The sequence below is a fragment of the Boleophthalmus pectinirostris genome, unplaced genomic scaffold (assembly GCF_026225935.1).
Source record: "Boleophthalmus pectinirostris isolate CB_2022bp ecotype Guang Dong unplaced genomic scaffold, ASM2622593v1 HiC_scaffold_2826, whole genome shotgun sequence".
NCBI lineage: Eukaryota > Metazoa > Chordata > Actinopteri > Gobiiformes > Gobiidae > Boleophthalmus > Boleophthalmus pectinirostris.
This window is the reverse complement of record NW_026571291.1, coordinates 1,931,397-1,951,558: the sequence shown is the minus strand read 5'-3', so window position 1 is coordinate 1,951,558 and position 20,162 is coordinate 1,931,397. Positions and strand designations below refer to the sequence as shown.

Genomic DNA, 20,162 nt, shown 5'->3' with positions numbered 1-20,162 from the left:
GACAAGATCAAACTACAAGTTGTAGAAGATACAACCTGCACTCCTGATTTTACAAACGCTCCTTTAGTTCATGATTGTTTCAGTGGTGCATGGAAAGGACCAGATCTGCTCTGTCTCACTGCACTGGAGTCTGTAGAGGTTTTCATTGTCCCACTACAGCATCAGGCTGATCTGTGATGGTCTATCCACAACCCCAGAGACTCCAGCAGTGAACATGTGATAGAGTCATGTGGCCTGTGAGGAAAATCTGTGAAAAAATGCTGATTTGCTCAATTGTGACATTCTTTAAACATAAACAGGTTTATTAAAATCTAACAGCTCAACATGTAAAAGAATCACTCTCCATTCCTCGTCTTATTGTGCCATGTAGGGGGCAAAAAACACAATAGCATAAAATGAAGCAGCCGCAGGCTGAGTTCATGTGTTTATATTCTCTTTTGACATTTGTATACGGACAGTTAAATAATCAGTTGTTTAATGATCGAATGATACTGAAAATATAAATACGTTGAGGTGGATGAGACTGTTTTAAATTTGATTAAACGACAATTGACACAGTGTAAGGTTTATTTTGTAAGAGAACAGAATGTGCACAGGGACATCAGTGTTGTTGTTCTGGACTCTTTGTCTTTGTCAGTGATTGGCTGAAAACACTTTAAATTCACTGACTGAGAAAATCAGTGGGAGGATCATTATCATATGTATAATTATAAATCTTATTTGTTGCGTGAAATAACATTTCGACATGTTCAAAACAAGTTGTTAACGTGTTAAAAATAGGTGTAAATGTGAACAGTTTGGCTTGTCATAGACCAGTGTGTCGTGCACAGACAGACACCAGGTGCTGCTAAATCACCTGCCCCTTTGCCCTCTGTACAAAAAAATGCCCTTTTGAAAGTTTTTTTTATTATTTTTTTTTCACAGTGTACTGTGGTCCATGTTGACATCATCATCTAGAAATGCTGGATGATTAAAAGTGTGTGATCATAAAGCCCCGATGCTGCTCCCCCTCCCCACACACAAAAACTATGTCAATCATTTGTGCTTCATTTGTGCTGCAAAAAGTTTTGTTTGTGCTGCCTTAGTTTTGGAGATATTAGTATCTACACCAGGACCAGACCAAGACTAGACCAGGACCAGACCAAGACTAGACCAGGACTAGACCAGGACTAGACCAGGACCAGACCAAGACTAGACCAGGACTGGACCAGGACTGGACCAGGACTGGACCATGACTGATCCAGTGTCATTAGTGCAGTATAAATATAAAAACGCCGCAGTCGCCAAGTTGATCTCCTCTGCTGATGGTTTTATGTGATAAAAACACTAAAGTTTCTCTCAGTCTGGTCCACCGTTAAGGGAAAAGACCAGGACCGGACACTTGTATCCGGGGCAACAGACGCGCGTCAAGTATTTTTCTCCCGTTCGTCCACGGCGTCCAAGACACCGGGGCTTCTGAACTCCAATGCAAAGGCGTCCAAATAGAGGCGTCTAGGGCGTTTTTTTTTTACACTATTACACACTATAATAAGGCAGCCGACAGTTCCACATGGTCACAAAGTGTCCTTATTTTTCACTGAGCACCTGCCCCCCGAAATGTCTGTGCACCTCACTGAGCAGGACACAAGTTAGAACACATCTGTGGTCACCTCTGTGTCTCATCACCTCAGGAAGCCTGAATGAACTCTGTGTGACTGTTCTGTTCATCGTTATTATGTTAATGTTACTCCACTGTAGTGTGCGATAGTCTTTCCATTTCTCACTCATCTTAAATGATTCATGCAACTTAACGTAACTTACTTGTAGAACACTAGGGTTGGGCGGTAATACAGTATTACGGTAACAGGCAGTATCAAAAAGTAGCAAAGGGATCAGTTTCATTACCATCATAAAAAAATCTGCAGCACATAAAGACCTAATATAATATTATAATTTATTGATACCTAAATGTGTTTGCTCAGCACAAATGAATGTTTGTATTTTCAGTTTAATGTTTCACGATTTAAAACTAATAAGTGTCTAAAATGTTTCTTTTAACTGTGTGGGGAGACGACGTTCGATTAGTTTTGTTTCATTGTCATGTGACGCTCATGAGGGACGACCAAGACAAGACGACAAGTCCAGCCACAAGACAGTTGGTCCTCCCCCAAAAAAGTACTAATACTTCTGCAATTTGGCAGCATTTTGGCTTCAGGCCACATTTGTTTATGTTTTACAGAAACAAAACTTAAAACCACATGACTCATTTGAATAAACTATAAGAGCTGATAAAAACAGCTCTTTCCTTGTGGCACTGATGCGGTTCAGCTTCTGTCGGACTAAAGGACACGACTCAGTGGAATATGAGTGTTCTTTCTGTGACAGAAAATGTGCTGCAGATGTTGAATCTGTTCTGTGTGTGTCGTGTTGAAGATGGTTCATGTGTAACTTTTTAGAGATTATAAGTCTGCAGGTCGTACACACAGACCGTACAGCAGTGCGGTTTCGTAGTTTACCAAAGTCATACTAAAACATTTTGGTAATATGGTAAAACCATATAACCCAGTAAAATCCTGAGAAGTTTTAACAGTATCAACATCTGGATATCACCCAATCCTATAGAACACACACTGACACATTCTTACATATGAACCAGTGTGTGTATTTTATGTGTATTTCGTTATTTCACTTGACACTTTCCTTTGTTCTAATGCAGAGCTACAAGATCCACCAACAGAATGGAGTTCACATGTGACCAGTGTGGAAAGGTGTGTCCAAATGCTTCCTGGACTGAAAATACACTACAGAATCCACACAGGAGAAAGACCATACAGCTGTGATCAGTGTGGGAATGAATTTACACAGTCTTCTTCACTCAAAGCACATATGAGAATCCACACACGAGAGAGACCATACAGATGTGATGTTTGTGAAAAGACATTTTCAGTAGTCAAGCAACCTTGTATCACATATGAGAGTCCACACTGGAGAGAGACCATATGAGTGTGACCAGTGTGGGAAGAAATTTAAACAGTCTGGTGCACTCAACAGCACATATGACAATCCACACTGGGGAGAAATCATACAGATGTGAAGTTTGTGAAAAGACATTTTCACGGTTGGGCAACCTTGTATCACATATGAGAGTCCACACTGGAGAGAGACCATACAGATGTGAAGTTTGTGAAAAGACATTTTCAGAGTCGGGCAGCCTTGTATCACATATGAGAGTCCACACTGGAGAGAGACCATATGAGTGTGACCAGTGTGGGAAGAAATTTAAACAGTCTTGTGCACTCACAGCACATATGACAATCCACACAGGGGAGAAATCATACAGATGTGAAGTTTGTGACAAGACATTTTCATGTTTGGGCAGCCTTGTATCACATATGAGAGTCCACACTGGAGAAAAACCATACAGATGTGAAGTTTGTGACAAGACATTTTCATGGTTGGGCAGCCTTGTATCACATATGAGAGTCCACACTGGAGAAAAACCATACAGATGTGAAGTTTGTGACAAGACATTTTCACGGTCAGACAGCCTTGTATCACATATGAGAGTCCACACTGGAGAGAAACCATACAGATGTGAAGTTTGTGACAAGACATTTTCACGGTCAGACAGCCTTGTATCACATATGAGAGTTCACACTGGAGAAAAACCATACAGCTGTGATCAGTGTGGGAAGGAATTTAGACACTCTTCTGCCCTCCATCACCATATGAGAGTCCACACACGAGAGAGACCATACAGATGTGAAGTTTGTGAAAAGACATTTTCAGAGTCAAGCAACCTTGTATCACATATGAGAGTTCACACTGGAGAGAGGCCATACGAGTGTGACCAGTGTGGGAAGAAATTTAAACAGTCTGGTGCACTCAAAGCACATATGACAATCCACACAAGGGAGAAATCATACAGATGTGAAGTTTGTGAAAAGACATTTTCAGTATCAAGCAGCCTTGTATCACATATGAGAGTTCACACTGGAGAGAGACCATACGAGTGTGACCAGTGTGGGAAAGCTTTCACTCAATTATCCCATCTCAATAAACACATGAGAATTCACTTCAGACACAGACTATATGAGTGTGACCAGTGTGAAAAGGCTTTTAGAACATCCCAGGAGCTCTCCACTCACTACAGAACGCACACAGGAGACGAATCAGACGACTGTGAAGAAAAGGGGAAAGTTTTCAGGTCTGCGAGGAACCGTCTGAAACATGTCCAAATGTTCCAGACTGAAGAGAAAAGCTGCAGCTCTGACCAGTGTGGGAACGACTTTGAGACAAGCTGCTCATCTGAAGCTGCACCGTCTTGGACACACTAAAGGAGAAAGAGCTGCTGAGGCCGGATCATGTGAGCCTAAAGTTAGACTCAAAAAGCTGGAGATCAGGCTTCAGAGACTCCAGACTGTGGAGTTGAGTTCTGTGTGGTGTCAAAAAATAAACATAATTTTTAAGCTTGTAATTTTTTTAATTCCTTTTTTTTTACAAGGAGGTTTTAGTTGAAGTTTGTCCTTCTTATTTTTGATTATATACAGTGTTGGGGAGTAACAGATTACATGTACCGGAGTTATGTAATCAGAGTACAAATTATGAGTAACTATATTCAGTTACAGTTACTGTTTCAGTGAGTGGTCATTGGATTACAGTTACTTTGTTGAAATAAATAGATTACACTGTGGTATTTTCCTGTTTTCACATTTTGGGCTATATCCCTTTTTTTTTTTTCCTCCAGTAATTCCACTCATTGCCGGACACTAAACCAGGTCTAAACCAGGGCTAAACTAGGTCCAAACCAGGACTAAAACCAGGTCTAAACTGGGTCCAAACCAGGTCTATAGCAAGACTAAACCAGGATTAAACCAGGTCTAAACCATGTCTCAAAACAGGATTTAACAGGACTAAACCATGCCGTGCGGTCCGTGTCTCCTCGTCTTCTATCAATAATATTTTTAATTTGGTTCAGTAAAGTCTGGGCTTTTTATTTTCTTTTATCAAACAAAATATCTTATGTGAAGATTTCCTTGTCTTTGCTTCTCTTCAGCAAACCAAGTAATCCAAAGTATTCAGATTATGTTACTCACTTTTCACCCAATTTAATGGATTATGTTCCATTACAAGCTACATTTTGGTGTATGTAATCTGTAATCTGTAGGGGAATACATTTTAAAAGTCACCTTCCCAACACTTATATGTTTTTACTTATTGTTTTTAGCTTTTTTTAGTCCCGCTTCACTGCAGTTCCCTAATCAGAGACGTACATGAAGTTGTATTTTGTTTTTTAAATTCTACTTTCTGAGGAGTGACTCTTGTTAGCAACTCATAACAGAGGATTATTCTTTTCATGGAGGCTGTGGTAAAAAAAAAAAAAAAAAGAAATAAAATAAAATAAAGGAAAAGAGCAAATAAAGTCTACCTGTGTTTTCTTCCTTTTATTTTAGACCAGTTGTACATGCTTGTCTTGTCTTATGTCTCACTTACATATGGAGGCGCTTTAGAAATAAAACAAATAAATACACGCTCAGAAACTGTGAGCGTCTTTCACTTTGTTAATCAGAGGTGAGAGAAGGTTTGAAATTGTCTCTGAATTATTGTGGTGGATACCTCTGCCACCACTCTATAGTGTCAGTATTATTTAATTTCACTAATTAATTACATTACACGTAATTTAATTCCTTTATTGAGACTTATATTCTAATTTGAGTGCACACATTTTAGTTATTATAAGTCTAATTTACTTACACTTGTTCCTTTAGTTTTTTTTGAGCGCTGGACGGAGGACCCTGGGAGAGACCATCAGGACTCAGCAAAGGGGGGGAGCACTATTTAGTTTGTTTTACTAAGGTAGTTTGTTTAGTTTGCTTTAAGGTCACTTTGTTATCACTGAATATTTTCTGTATTATAATTATTTGCCTTTTTGTTACTTTGATGAAGTTATTGGTTTAGTTAATTAATTAGTGTAATTCCTCCCTCGTGTGTAGTTTTAGTTGGTCCTCAATTATTTAAACACCCCTGTTCCTTTGTCTGGTTGGGTTAGTTTTGTTCTGTTCAGTTTCTATTATTATTATCTATATATTATATATATCTATATATATATATATATATATATATATATATATATATATATATATATATATATATATATATATATATATATATATATATATATATATATATGTACATTATATATATATATATATATAGTTTGAGGGATTGATGCACTTCCACAACAAGACAGAAACTATATAAAATAACATGCATTATATAAATAAAAAAAAGAAATAATAATATTATTAATAATAATAATAATATATATATAATAAAAGACATATATATATATATATATATATATACATATATATATATATAAAAACAGGAGGTTGGGGGTTGGGGAGGGTGTGTGTAGTACAGAGTTTCTCAATGCAGTATCTGCATGTGTGTGTTCACATCTCTAAGGCTGTCAAGTCAAATCTACATTTACATATTTTCTATTCTCCTCCCATATTTTTCGTTCGTTTCTGGCCACACCATACAAACATTTACATACACATATATTTTAGCATTGTCCAACAATATGATATTCCCACTCTACTGTGCTTTGTCCAGATGGGGTTCCGCCACAGTCCATAGGTCAACAGTGTGCCTGTTCTTTGCGTCCAACAACTGAGCAACTGCTCCATACAAATCAAATCCAAAACATCCCCGTACCAACTGTCTATGTCAAAGCACTTATATTTACGTTCCTTCCAGTTCATCATAATAATAAGTTCAGCTGATAAAAAACCCAGTGAAAATATGTGGTCCAATTTTTGGGATGACAAATCTTGAGTTCTTATTCCAAACGGGCACAGCAACGGGCATGGAGAAATCTGCACATCAAACATACAGATATATATATATATATATATATATATATATACATACATAAGACAGACGATCCATTACAATGCTCCAATATTGTTTCACTTCAGGGCAATGCCACAGCATGTGCATGAGTGTGCCCTCTGCCCCACAACCATGCCAACAAAGTTTAGATTATTTGGTATCCATTTTGTTTAGTATATGTGGTGTTATATAAACTCGATGTAATAATTTGAGCTGCAAAATTTGATATCTCACACATTTAGAAATTTTGGTAGAGTTCAGTTGTTCAGTTTGATTTTGAGTTACCCCAGTTGGGCCTGGCTTTTTTGTTAATAATTTGCCTAATTTGAGCATTTATTAAATTTAAACTTATTTTTATATCTTGTCTTTGCCTTTCTGTTTGGTCCACTACAATGACACAGAAAATGCATCAAAAGCTTTTTTTTTTTTACACTTAATCCATGTCCTGATACAGAGTTTGTTTCTTCAGAAGTGGCATGAAGCAAAATGAGTAGTTTTGTGTCTTAACAGTAGTAACTAGATGAGCTTGTCTAATTTCTCCAAGAAACTCATACTCCGAATTAATGGGCTCATATTACACTGTTTTATGATCTGTGCTACAATGTCATTTCCTCAAAATACAGAAAGTGCTCCACTGTGTTTTTAAACTCCACACACCTTCACTAGAATCATTTGGATAATTTCAGCCATGGAATTGTTTTTTTAAACTTATTCAGCACCATTTCTATTCAGTTAATGCTTAAGTTTTAGGGAAGTGCCTAAATCTGGTTGAAGCTGCACTGAAACTATTTTTTTTTTAAAGTACATTTAGGGTCCTAAAACATTAAAAAATCAGACGTAAAACCATCATAGACAGAGTTCCCACTCTTTTTCACCAACAAAATTTCATCTTTCCCATGAATTTTTCATGACCAAATGTGAATTTTCCATGACTTTACATGTGTAGAATTTGATCAGACTTTAAGAGCTAAATATGTTAACTCTTTCCATTCACCTTATGGTTTGGGATTATATTTTTTAACATTCAAAATCCTGTCAGTGCATTTATTGTCGTCTCTCTTTTTAACAAAAGGTACAGACGTTCAGAATAGCTTAATGAGAACTTAACAGAAAGCTGTAGTTGTGTGAAAGAGAGACTAAAATACATGCATCACAAATTTCAGACTTCCAGTCTTCACACAATGGATACTAGGAAGGATTTTCCGAAAAAAGTGAGCATCAAACCTTGTTTGTTTTCCCAGTGGGATGTGTCTATTGTCAAAGTCGATCTTTTCAAGTCTTTTGAACCATATCACTTTTGTTTCTGGTTCTGATATTGTCATATTTTAGTTTTGGGATTCGGACATCGTAATTGTGTGGTTGTTGGATCCTAACAGAGGAAAACAGCTCGAGAAATGGGCTTCAGAAGTTTGTGAACTCCATAAATGCAAAAGAGAATCAGATGTGTGTGTGACTGCAAACATCTGTTCAAACTGTTTCTCTTCCCAACGAAATTGAAAAATAGTGAAAGTTGAAGGTGATGGGCAGGATTGATCCACAGGAAGAACCAAAAAGGAAACATTTGACTGCCTAACAAATCATCCCGAGTTTGTAGCGAACATTTTGTATGTCGAGCGACATCAAAACAAAATCCCGTTTGTTAATGGAGAGGTGCAGAAGACAAACAGAGTGAGCTGCACTTTCTTGTTCTTGTGGTTTTACAGCAACATCACGTCTTGGTCTCTTTGCAGTGGAAGGTGTTTCTTGGCTGGAACCTTTCGCTTGTTAAATTCGTAACCGAGGTTGAGCGAGGGATTGGGATTTTGCTTTGTTGATGCTCCACATACAAAATGTTCGCTGCAAACTCAGGATGGGGCCGATGGTGCAGACTGGCAGCGACGCTTCTGTCAGTCTGTCCCCAGGGCAGCTGTGGCTACAATAGTAGCTTACCACCACTGGTTATGGACTGACTGAATAATGCTCTGGTAAAGCGTCTTTGTGACATATGTCTGTGAAAAGTACTATATAAATAAAAACTTATTTACTTACCGTATTTTCCGAGCTATTAGACGCGCTCTTAAGCCTCTAACCGCATCAAAAAATGACTGCGCGCCACAATCCAGAGCGCCCTGTACACGAATCCACTCGGGCGTCCCAGCACGACTTCAGTAAACTACAAAGCCGCACCACCCTCAGAACACGCAAACACACACAGAGCAGACAGCGACCGCACAGCGAAAAACACCCACAGACACACTCATCACTCCACGCCGACGAGGAACGGAACGGAGGAACGAACCGAAAAAGCGAGTGCAACGTGCCGCTTCTAGACACAACTGAACAACTGAGTCACTGCGAACACGCCGACAATCCAGCGATCCCAGACAGCACCCTCCCTACACGCCACAACTGAACAAAGCCCAGAGTCACCGTGAACGAACAAACAAACAAAACCACTCACCCATCACACTGTTGTGTTTCCTTTAAAATCCCATGCGGTTTATTTGTGAAAAAAGTTCCAAAATAGACCATTTATTGACAGTGCGCCTTATAATCCAGAGCGCTTAATAGTGTGGAAAATACGGTACTTGTATATAGCAAAAAATAATCAACAGTTTGTAACATGATACTGTGCAGCCGTCCTGTCTCGCCTCACTCCCGTTTGTGAATGGAGGGAGAGGTGCAACTTGTACAAAACGTTATAACGCACGCAATTGGCCGACTCAATCTCACGAGTGCTGCACAAGCGAGTGGTGCGTTCACTGACATGCAGTAGTAAGGATATTTATTATTGACCGCAGTTAGACGTATTTTAAACCTGGTGCACGAGTACAATAATAATAGTTTCCCTTAAATAATTTAATAGATATTTAAGAAAATACACAAAAAATAAGTCTACAAACAGAACAAACTGACCTGACCGACTCTTTAAATGAAGCCTGTGTTTTGTTCCAGGAGCTGATCGCCTTCGAAGTCAGTAATATCTTCGGAGCTTCGTTCAAATCTTTTGCGGCGAGTACGGCTCTGTCCAGGAGCGCCGTCCAGGAGAGCACCGGCGGGAAGACGCAGGTCGCAGGTTTACTGTCCGCCATTATCGTGATGGTGGTCACTGTGGCCATAGGGTTTCTACTGGAGCCTCTGCCAAAGGTAACACAACATCTGAGTTACAGAACTGGGGACATATACACACACACATCATGAACAGAACCATGTTTAATTATACATGCGGCAGCTCTACTTCACCGTACAGGCTTTTACTTTATGACCAAAACTACTTCAATGCAGCTTTAATTTGAAATATTATTTAATTAGTGGCGTGTTCTGATTAAAATAAAAAGGAAACTCCTCAAGGAAAAAACGACATTAACTGTGTGTTTCTGAACCAGCTCATTTTATTTGCAGCCTGTTAGTGTCACTCACTTGTGCACCAGCAGCAGAGGCTCTACTGCCCTCTGCTGGACATTTGAGTCTGTAACAATCAGGACCCAGTGACCCTTAGTTTATTCTTACATAATACAGGGACATTTAAAATGAAGATATTTACTGCCATGTTTTAGTATAAACATTACCTCTGTGTCCTGTGTTCCAGTCTGTGTTGGGGGCCGTGGTGATCGTGAATCTTAAAGGGATGCTGATGCAGGTCAGAGAGGTGCCGTATCTGTGGAGACGAGACAAACCAGACTGTGTAAGAAAATATATTTAAAATTCAGATTGCAAAAAAGAGGTGTTTATCTTCAATAAAGATGAATTGTTTTTATCAACTCAAAGTCAATTTTCAGTTTCACACTTTAGAGCATTTAGAGAAAAAGAAAGTTTTCATTATTTTAATGATTTGATTGTTTGTTTGTGTTCAGGTGGTGTGGGTCGGGACCTGTGTGGCGTCCATCTTGCTCGGTCTGGATCTGGGTTTAGGGGTTGGTCTGGGTATAGAACTCATCAGTGTGGTTCTCCGAACGCAGTTGTCAGTCTCTTTTATAATTATCATGTTATTATATTAAATCATCTTTATAAACCTGTTTTTAACCTGTGCCTGTGTCCTCAGCCCTCGCTGCTCTGTGCTCGCCAACATTAAAGGCACCGACATCTACAAAGACAAGGACTACCTCGATGTGAGTGTTGTGCTTTAAAGCTGCACTATGTCACTTTTAAAGTATAAACCTATGTTCATAAATATACAAGCTGTACGTACTTGTATCAACACTTGCTCAGGCTTCAGTCTGGTGAAGTGACAGAAAAGCTCAACTCTGATCACACCTCAATCTGCTGGACTAAACTGTCCACTGTGGAAACATATAAGACATACAGTGTTCAACATAAATGAGTACAAGCTCTTTGAAAAGTCACATTTTATGTCAATGAACACAAAAATATTTGCAAAATGTGCATAGGCAGAGTCACAGATCATCACAGCGTCAGTGTTTCAGCAGAAGCCACTAATTAATATGATACATTAATAAATAGTTAAATAATAAGAATTATCTTTATTACCATTATAATCATAAGTGATTAGTTATTAAGGCATAATGAAATCATATTTATAAGAAAAGGTCTCTGGCTCAAAATTTGATCTCAGGCTAGAGGAAGAAAACAAACCTTAAACAATTTAAAACCGTGTCATTCATTCATTCATTATTCAATATAACACCAAAAATAAGAAAACGAAAAAACAACAGTTTTCCTCATTATTTGTCTCCAAAACCAAAATGAAAAAAATTATATCGATTAGTTATTTCATTTTTCGATTTTGTGTTTAAATCAATAATGGAAAAACAGGTAACAGCCGTTTCCCGAACTGAACCAGGACTGAACCAGGACTAAAACAGATCTGGTCCCGGTCTGAGTCCTGATCTTGTCCCGGTCTCAGTTCTGGTCTGGTCCCGCAGTTTCGTTGCAGAGTCATTGAGCTGCTGCATGAACCGTGTAAACGCGTTATTAGCATTTACAAATGATCAGCGCGTCCATAAACTCCTTGTTTACCTTTCGCCTACAGCTCGTGGGACACTGTATGATCTTTGTGGACGATGGGAAGAGGATAAAGAGGATAATCTGCCCTGTAACAACAGAAAAGCAGTTACACCGCGTTAGTTTCACCTGTTGAACTTTCACCTCCGCAGCTGCACCGGGAGCTTCCCCCTCACTGTGGCCGCCCTGTGCGCGCCTGGAGCGGGGAGCTGAACTGTAGCCGCGCCGCTCGGAGCGCTGCGTCATTAATCACTGCTTTAATCACTGTTTTAATGAGTGGCGTTTGTGTAAGAATTTAATCTCTTGAAAAAGTCCAATGTTTACACTTTTCCTTGTCATTCTGTTGGACCATGAACCCTAAGTACATCAGACAGACAGAGAAAAGGTGAGCTCCGGTGGCCTAAATACTCACTTTTTTACACATTAAACATTAGACGTTTTCTGAAAACTTTAGGACGTAATTTCTCTCTTAATTTTGGCTCATACGTTAAGCTGTTTTAAGAAAATTGCCATCTTAAGCTAACAGTAACACCATTTTTTTTTTTTTTTTTTATGATTTGGTTTTAAGTTAGTTCTTTTGTAATTATAGCAGTAGCTAAACCAAGCGATAAGAGAGGCTAAGGACGAAAAAATAAATAAATAAAATAACATTTAAAAAAAGGGCTAAGGACGAGCTAAAAAAAAAAAAAAAAAAAAAAAAAAAAAAAGGCTAAGGACGACAAGTTACTGACACTTTCACATAAAACATATAACAAAAAGGTTAAGTTCTAAAAATGTATAAATTAAGTCTTAATGACAAAACAAAACAAAAATAAATAAATAAATAAAACATGTTAAATACCGTTAAAAGCCGTTTCTCTCGGGGCAGGTGGTACGTGACTGGAAGGAGGTGGATAATGGCCGCCAAGCCACGCCCCCTTTCCCCCGAACCGATCTATAATAAAAAACAAACCCAACTTAAAATAACCACTGTTGGGCAAGTTACTTTGAAACTGTAATGCGTTATTTATTACCTATTACTGTCATTTCAAAGTAATTCGTTACATTACAATATTACTGCATTTTAAATGTAAGGCATTATATTACTATTGCATTACTTTAAGTTACTCTCACCAAAATAACTTTTGCGCTGTATATGGACTGAACCAGGACTAAACCAGAACTGAACTAAGACTAAAACAGGACTCACTGTAGGGACGGGCTTGAAGGTGACCGCAGGAGAAAGGAGCGGCTCTGCTCCTCACCTCACGGAGGTAAGAGCGGCTGTCGCCCAATCGCTCTTTATGGACCCTGCTGCTCAGGCTCACGGTCCTGATTTCAGCAACTATTTGCAGGGACCCGAGCCGGTGCAAGAGTCTGTTACAGCGCGTAACTTCTACCTTCCTTCAGCGTGTCCAGAAGTCCAACTTTTTGTGTGATGGTTTGCATCTTCCTCTGCCTTTTGAGTGCGAGCGCAGGAGCCTTTGTCGGTGCAGAACGTTTCGTCAACGTTGTGGATTTTGTCGGAGAGAAAACTTGCAACCGTACAGCACTTCAGAATCACACTGCTAGAGATTGAACATGCATTTAAATTTGGCAGCTGAACACATTCTGTACTGTACAGGAGACAGGAGTCCCTCAGCCAATCAGGACGCAGCGGGAGGAACGCAATACGCATTCATACAATGTAAAAAAAAAAAAGGGCATGCAAAATTGCACAAAAAAAATAAAATAAAAATCTGCGAAACAGTGAGACCGCGAAAAGTGAACTGCGATAGAGCGAGGGACGAGTGTAGCACATTGCACTCGCTTTTTCCGTTCGTTCCTGAGTGTGTCTGTGGGTGTGTTTCGCTGTGCAGTCTCTGTCTGCTCCGTGTGTGTTTGTGTGTTCTGTGGGTGGTGCGGCTTTGTAGTTTACTGAAGTCGTGCTGGGACACCCGAGTGGATTCATGTATAGGGCGCTCTGGATTGTGGGGCGCTGTAAGAATTATTATTTGTTTTATGCATTTTATTATTACCAAGTTAAATGTCGATACATGTTGTTCGCCTGTTGGTTTAGATAAGGGCCCATGTTTAGACTGTGAAAAGATAGCTAGGCAGCAGGTGTGAGCCTGACCTACAGAATGTGTACATTATGTATCGCTATATGGCTTGGGTCAACATTGCTGTGTGTTTCTGCCTAATGCGTTAAGTAGACAAGTTAATAGTTGACAAGACCGTCAGGTATAAACCTGCTACTCTGCTATACTAAGTCAGACGTCGGACGTCAGATGTCAGGAGTCAGACGTTGTCTATGTTTGGACAACTTCCGTAAACACAGAGTACGCTCGCTGTGGTTGATGTCGTCGTGTTTCCAGTGTCACATGTGGGACACTTTTGGGCCGTTTAATGTTCACACTGGAGATCACATACAAGTCACATTTAATTGGAAATGTGAACGACCTCGCAAAAACAAAAAAATCCGACTTGAGCGTTAAGCCCTGCAGTCTGAACGTAGCCATAGACTCACCTCGAAACACAAACTACAGAGCAAGAACTTGTCCAAGCCTGGAGGTAGCAGCTGAAGTGTGTGTTTTCTTCCGGTCGACGTAAATACGTTCGTGTCTCTGTCCAATCAGAACCTTCCCCACCCCCAGACGCTGATTTAAATAAAGCTGATTTAACTTGTTTTTCATGTAAACCTTAATTCTGAATTATTATTTCCATGTAAACTTGAAGGAGAATAATGTAATTCTGATTTAATGAATTTGGAATAAGTAAATCGGAATTAAAAATCATCATGTAAACGTGGCCACTGTAGATCAAACAATACCGTCACATTGTAGTGCAGAATAAAGTGTTCACTAAAGGAGCCTTATGCATTAAAGTCTGTGTTTTTCTAAAGTTTCTCCGCTCTCCTCTCCACAGAAGGGTTACCTGAACATGTCTCCTGAGCCGTACACAGAGGTGGACGGCGAGGACAGTGTGGAGGAGCTGGACCTGCCCACAGACCTGAAGGACCTGCCCATTCAGGTGGACTGGAGAGGGGAGCTGCCCGTCAACGTGAACGTGCCCCCGGTGGATCTGCACAGCCTGGTCCTGGACTTTGCCACTGTGTCCTTCCTCGACGTCTCCGCTCTGAAGGGACTCAAAACGGTGCGTGGGTCAATATTATTACTTTTACTTGGTTGTTAAAGCTGATCTATGACGCAAAATGGACTTTTCAGAGCTTTTAACTATGTTATTGTTGTTTCCTTCTTTTGAATTTCAATTAAGAACAAAAAACAATAAAATCGGAAAACAGTTTGTTGTTTCATTGTTCCATTTTAGTGTCAAACAAGATTTCTCTATTTCCAGTATTTCATTAAAAATTTATTTCAACTAACACCAGTCGGAAAACTGTCGCTCTGGTTTATTTGCTCTGGAAGTTCTGCTACCAGGACGACTTACTGTATTTTTTGGACAATAAGTCGCACAGGAATATAAGTCGCACTTTTAAGGGGAAATGTATTTTATAAAATCAGAGACCAGGAACTGACATTTCCTGTGTAAAGTCAAGTTGTAGTAAAAACAATAGAAGAGAGAACAACAGACTGTTAACGTCACATATGAACAGTTCTTCAGATAAACTATAACATAAACAATAGAACAGAACAAGTTTAACAAACTCTCCATCTCACTCCAAATCACTAAATCCATTCAATTCTTCATCCTCGGTGTCACTTCTGAACAACTCGACCTCGACCTCCGGAGGTAAACAGAGCGTCACTTCCTCTTCTGTGTCGCTGTCGTCAGACTCAGCATCAGTTCCAGTTAGAATTATTCGTTTTTTTCTGAATCTCGACAGGATGGTTTCGGTGTCACTGAAGTCCAGGCTTCGTCCATCCATCCAGTGACTTCAGGAAAGTTTCATGGTGCATCCTCCTGTTTGCCGTCTTCTCTATCCCCGCTTTCCACCTGTGCCTCATAAGTTTCTCTCTCACTCCAAACTTTCTTTCTGCTGCTCGATTATCGTTTTCAGCTGCAGATTTCACGACTTGCAGTTTGTAATCTGCAAAATCTGATTTACTTTTTAGGGGCATTTGTGTTCAGTCTTCTCAGTCGTCTTTATAAGTTTGTTTAAATGTTACAATTGTTCAGTGGTGCAGAAGTAATGGTGCGATCGACTGACATGATACAGACAGGACAGAGGCTCTTTCTGCTGGAGACATGCGCAGTAGAGCCAAGTGACAGTGGTACAGGAGGAACAGGAGCAGCAGATACTCACACACAAGACTAGAACCTCTCCACACTTCACTGAAACATTTTAATATATAAGTCACAGGAAACACCCAAACCATGAAAAAAAAGTGCGACTTAGTCTGAAAAATACGTTAACAGCCACTCTTCCAGCTGTTTGCCCCAGGGCAGCTGTGGCTACATCATGACACGTTTAATGTTTAATGTTTCACAGACAAACAGTAGTAAAAAACTCTCTCTTTGTCTTCACAGGGAATGGAGCCTGAAACTCGCTTCTGAACAAACTACTACAAAACTGTACATATATTTTTATTATTATTATTGACTTGTTATAACGTCCGTAGAGTTTCATGGAGAATGTAAGAAGATTTTTTTAGATATGTTTTTATAGAGATTTTGTAGAAGAATCATGTGCAATATATTAAATTTAGTTCATTTTATGAGACTGAAAATAAATAAAACTTTTGTCATGTTGTAAAAGTTTCTCTTTACTCTCACGTGGTATTTGTGGAATAGAAGTATAAATAAAAATTTAGGCTGTTGATATGGAGATTTAACGTTCTGGCTTCACGTGTTTTGAACACTGACAGTGTAAAACCAACACATGCATGAAAAGGACAGAATGTTGTCGATAAAAGCATAATAAAAGGTTATGATGATATTTTTACTAACATCAAAAGACCAGGACCGATGGAAGTCATTTTTAACATGTGCTGTTGTGAAAAAATTTGTTTTTTTTAAACCTTAGCCTATAGGCCTATTTAAAATCTGTTTTAAATATAAATAAATAGATTGAAATTCAACATTTTATTGACATATACACTTTAATGTAGTCTAATTAATAATGTAAAACAATATAAGAACGCAGTGTCTGACAATTAAAAAATTTAAAAAGAAAAAAATCTCCCCCTCGCCACTAGGGGGTGTTACAACACCCCCAGCAACCCCGCGGACACGGGCTGGTTTGGTGATCTTCTGGGCAAAATACACAACACAGCGGTTCACTCCACCAATGATGTTTATGTCGAGGGCGGGATTCGAACCATCAACCTTCGGATCAGTGGACAAACACTCCTGAGCTACTGCCGCCCTGATAACATATAACATATATACTATAACATACGTACTATAATATATATACTATAATATATATACTATATATATATATATATATACTACAACAAATGTAATATAACATAGATCAGGGGGGTCAAACTCAAATTCACAGAGGGACAAAGTCGTGGGCCAAACTAAATATTTATTGAAAAATGAAAACATCTGCATGTTTTCTCTTCTTTCGAGATCTGTAATGTTAAACCTTTTCTTATTAAATAAATGTTTAATAATAGTTTTGCATAAACAGTGAATCCAGAACAAGTTGAATATAAAATAACACCATTTTAAATAAATAATGTCTCTATAGTCGATCTGTAGCAGCTCTGATACAGATTTGATATGAACTCACGGGCCAAATATAATTATGTCATGGATCAAATTTGGCCCCCAGGCCTGGTACATGTGACCTGAGTTCAAACACGTCCCTGCTGCCTAGTCGGCTTCTCAAAGTCAAACATTAACCTCTCTTATGTGAGCAAAGGTGAATGATCGGACTTTGACAACACGTTTTTCAACACGTCAAGGGACACTGAGTGAACAACGTCTGTATTTGCATGGTGAATTAACATGGTTAAAATCAAACGGTAACAACAAAGAGAAGAATTCTTCCAAAGGACTTCAAGAACTTTCTACCTCTACTTTTGTAAGTATATCCAGGGTCGGACTGGGAACAAAATTTGGCCCTGGTATTTTACCTCAATTTCAACTGTGGGACGTTTTTGTGGGGGAAAAGTTCAGGGCGATTTCATTTGGCCACAAAAACATCATCTCACGTTCAGGGCTGTGGATAATTATTAGTTTTGTGATGCTGTAGGTCTTTACCATCTTTACATCTTATTCATGGACATGCTTTGTATGGTACAGTGTTTTTTTTTTACTTGTAATAATTTGTACCGTCCTGCTGCATTTAGATTTTTTCAAATCTTTTAAAAAGGGTAGAAGTGATTGATTCATGACCCTCATGCTGTTGTAAGTGTTGTTAAGCAGGACCAGTATGGCAAGCCAAACTGTTCACATTTACACCCATTTTTAACACGTTAACACCTTTTTTGATGTGTATTATAAGATTATTTAATTTGTCGTGATAAGTTGTTATTTGACGTGTCAAATGATTCTACATATGATAATGATCTCCTCCCACTGATTTTCCCAGTCAGTGAAAAGAGTCCAGAATAATCCAACACCGATCTCCCTCTGCACATTCTTTACTCTAATGTCCCTTTTACTGGAGCTGCTCCACCTGCAGACCACAGCCAAGTACAGGAGCCTCCACAGACTGGGACAAGATCAAACTACAAGTTGTAGAAGATACAACCTGCACTCCTGATTTTACAAACGCTCCTTTAGTTATGATTGTTTCAGTGGTGCATGGAAAGGACCAGATCTGCTCTGTCTCACTGCACTGGAGTCTGTAGAGGTTTTCATTGTCCCACTACAGCATCAGGCTGATCTGTGATGGTCTATCCACAACCCCAGAGACTCCAGCAGTGAACATGTGATAGAGTCATGTGGCCTGTGAGGAAAATCTGTGAAAAAATGCTGATTTGCTCAATTGTGACATTCTTTAAACATAAACAGGTTTATTAAAATCTAACAGCTCAACATGTAAAAGAATCACTCTCCATTCCTCATCTTATTGTGCCATGTAGGGGGCAAAAAACACAATAGCATAAAATGAAGCAGCCGCAGGCTGAGTTCATGTGTTTATATTCTCTTTTGACATTTGTATACGGACAGTTAAATAATCAGTTGTTTAATGATCGAATGATACTGAAAATATAAATACGTTGAGGTGGATGAGACTGTTTTAAATTTGATAAACGACAATTGACACAGTGTAAGGTTTATTTTGTAAGAGAACAGAATGTGCACATGGACATCAGTGTTGTTGTTCTGGACTCTTTGTCTTTGTCAGTGATTGGCTGAAAACACTTTAAATTCACTGACTGAGAAAATCAATGGGAGGATCATTATCATATCTATAACTATTATTCTTATTTGTTGCGTGAAATAACATTTCGACACGTCAAACAAGTTGTTAACGTGTTAAAAATAGGTGTAAATGTGAACAGTTTGGCTTGTCATAGACCAGTGTCGTGCACAGACAGACACCAGGTGCTGCTAAATCACCTGCCCCTTTGCCCTCTGTACAAAAAGTGTCCTTTTGAAAGTTTTTTTATTATTTTTTTTTCACAGTGTACTGTGGTCCATGTTGACATCATCATCTAGAAATGCTGGATGATTAAAAGTGTGTGATCATAAAGCCCCGATGCTGCTCCCCCTCCCCACACACAAAAACTATGTCAATCATTTGTGCTTCATTTGTGCTGCAAAAAGTTTTGTTTGTGCTGCCTTTAGTTTTGGAGATATTAGTATCTACACCAGGACCAGACCAAGACTAGACCAGGACCAGACCAAGACTAGACCAGGACTAGACCAGGATTAGACCAGGACTGGACCAGGACTGATCCAGTGTCATTAGTTTAGTATAAATATAAAAACGCCGCAGTCGCCAAGTTGATCTCCTCTGCTGATGGTTTTATGTGATAAAAACACTAAAGTTTCTCTCAGTCTGGTCCATCGTTAAGGGAAAAGACCAGGACCGGACACTTGTATCCGGGGCAACAGATGCGCGTCAAGTATTTTTCTCCCGTTCGTCCACGGCGTCCAAGACACCAGGGCTTCTGAACTCCACTGCAAAGGCGTCCAAATAGAGGCGTCTAGGGCGTTTTTTTTTACACTATTACACACTATAATAAGGCAGCCGATAGTTCCACATGGTCACAAAGTGTCCTTATTTTTCACTGAGCACCTGCCCCCCGAAATGTCTGTGCACCTCACTGAGCAGGACACAAGTTAGAACACATCTGTGGTCACCTCTGTGTCTCATCACCTCAGGAAGCCTGAATGAACTCTGTGTGACTGTTCTGTTCATCGTTATTATGTTAATGTTACTCCACTGTAGTGTGCGATAGTCTTTCCATTTCTCACTCATCTTAAATGATTCATGCAACTTAACGTAACTTACTTGT

At 39.2% G+C, this 20,162-nt stretch overlaps 1 protein-coding gene and 1 pseudogene across 1 annotated transcript in view; both read left to right on the top strand.

The window, feature by feature from the left end:
- Positions 1-2,757: 2,757 nt before the first annotated feature.
- LOC129410934 (zinc finger protein 271-like) lies at positions 2,758-4,982 on the top strand (annotated as a pseudogene).
- A 1,994-nt stretch (positions 4,983-6,976) lies between these two features.
- The window catches only part of LOC129410933 (chloride anion exchanger-like), a 15,373-nt gene continuing 2,187 nt past the window's right edge, over positions 6,977-20,162 (top strand). The window contains exons 1-6 of the mRNA XM_055160035.1: positions 6,977-7,033; positions 9,811-10,002; positions 10,445-10,540; positions 10,710-10,816; positions 10,898-10,964; positions 14,704-14,931. Coding sequence (XP_055016010.1) covers positions 6,977-7,033; positions 9,811-10,002; positions 10,445-10,540; positions 10,710-10,816; positions 10,898-10,964; positions 14,704-14,931 — 747 coding nt within the window. The remainder of the gene's footprint in view (positions 7,034-9,810; positions 10,003-10,444; positions 10,541-10,709; positions 10,817-10,897; positions 10,965-14,703; positions 14,932-20,162) is intronic.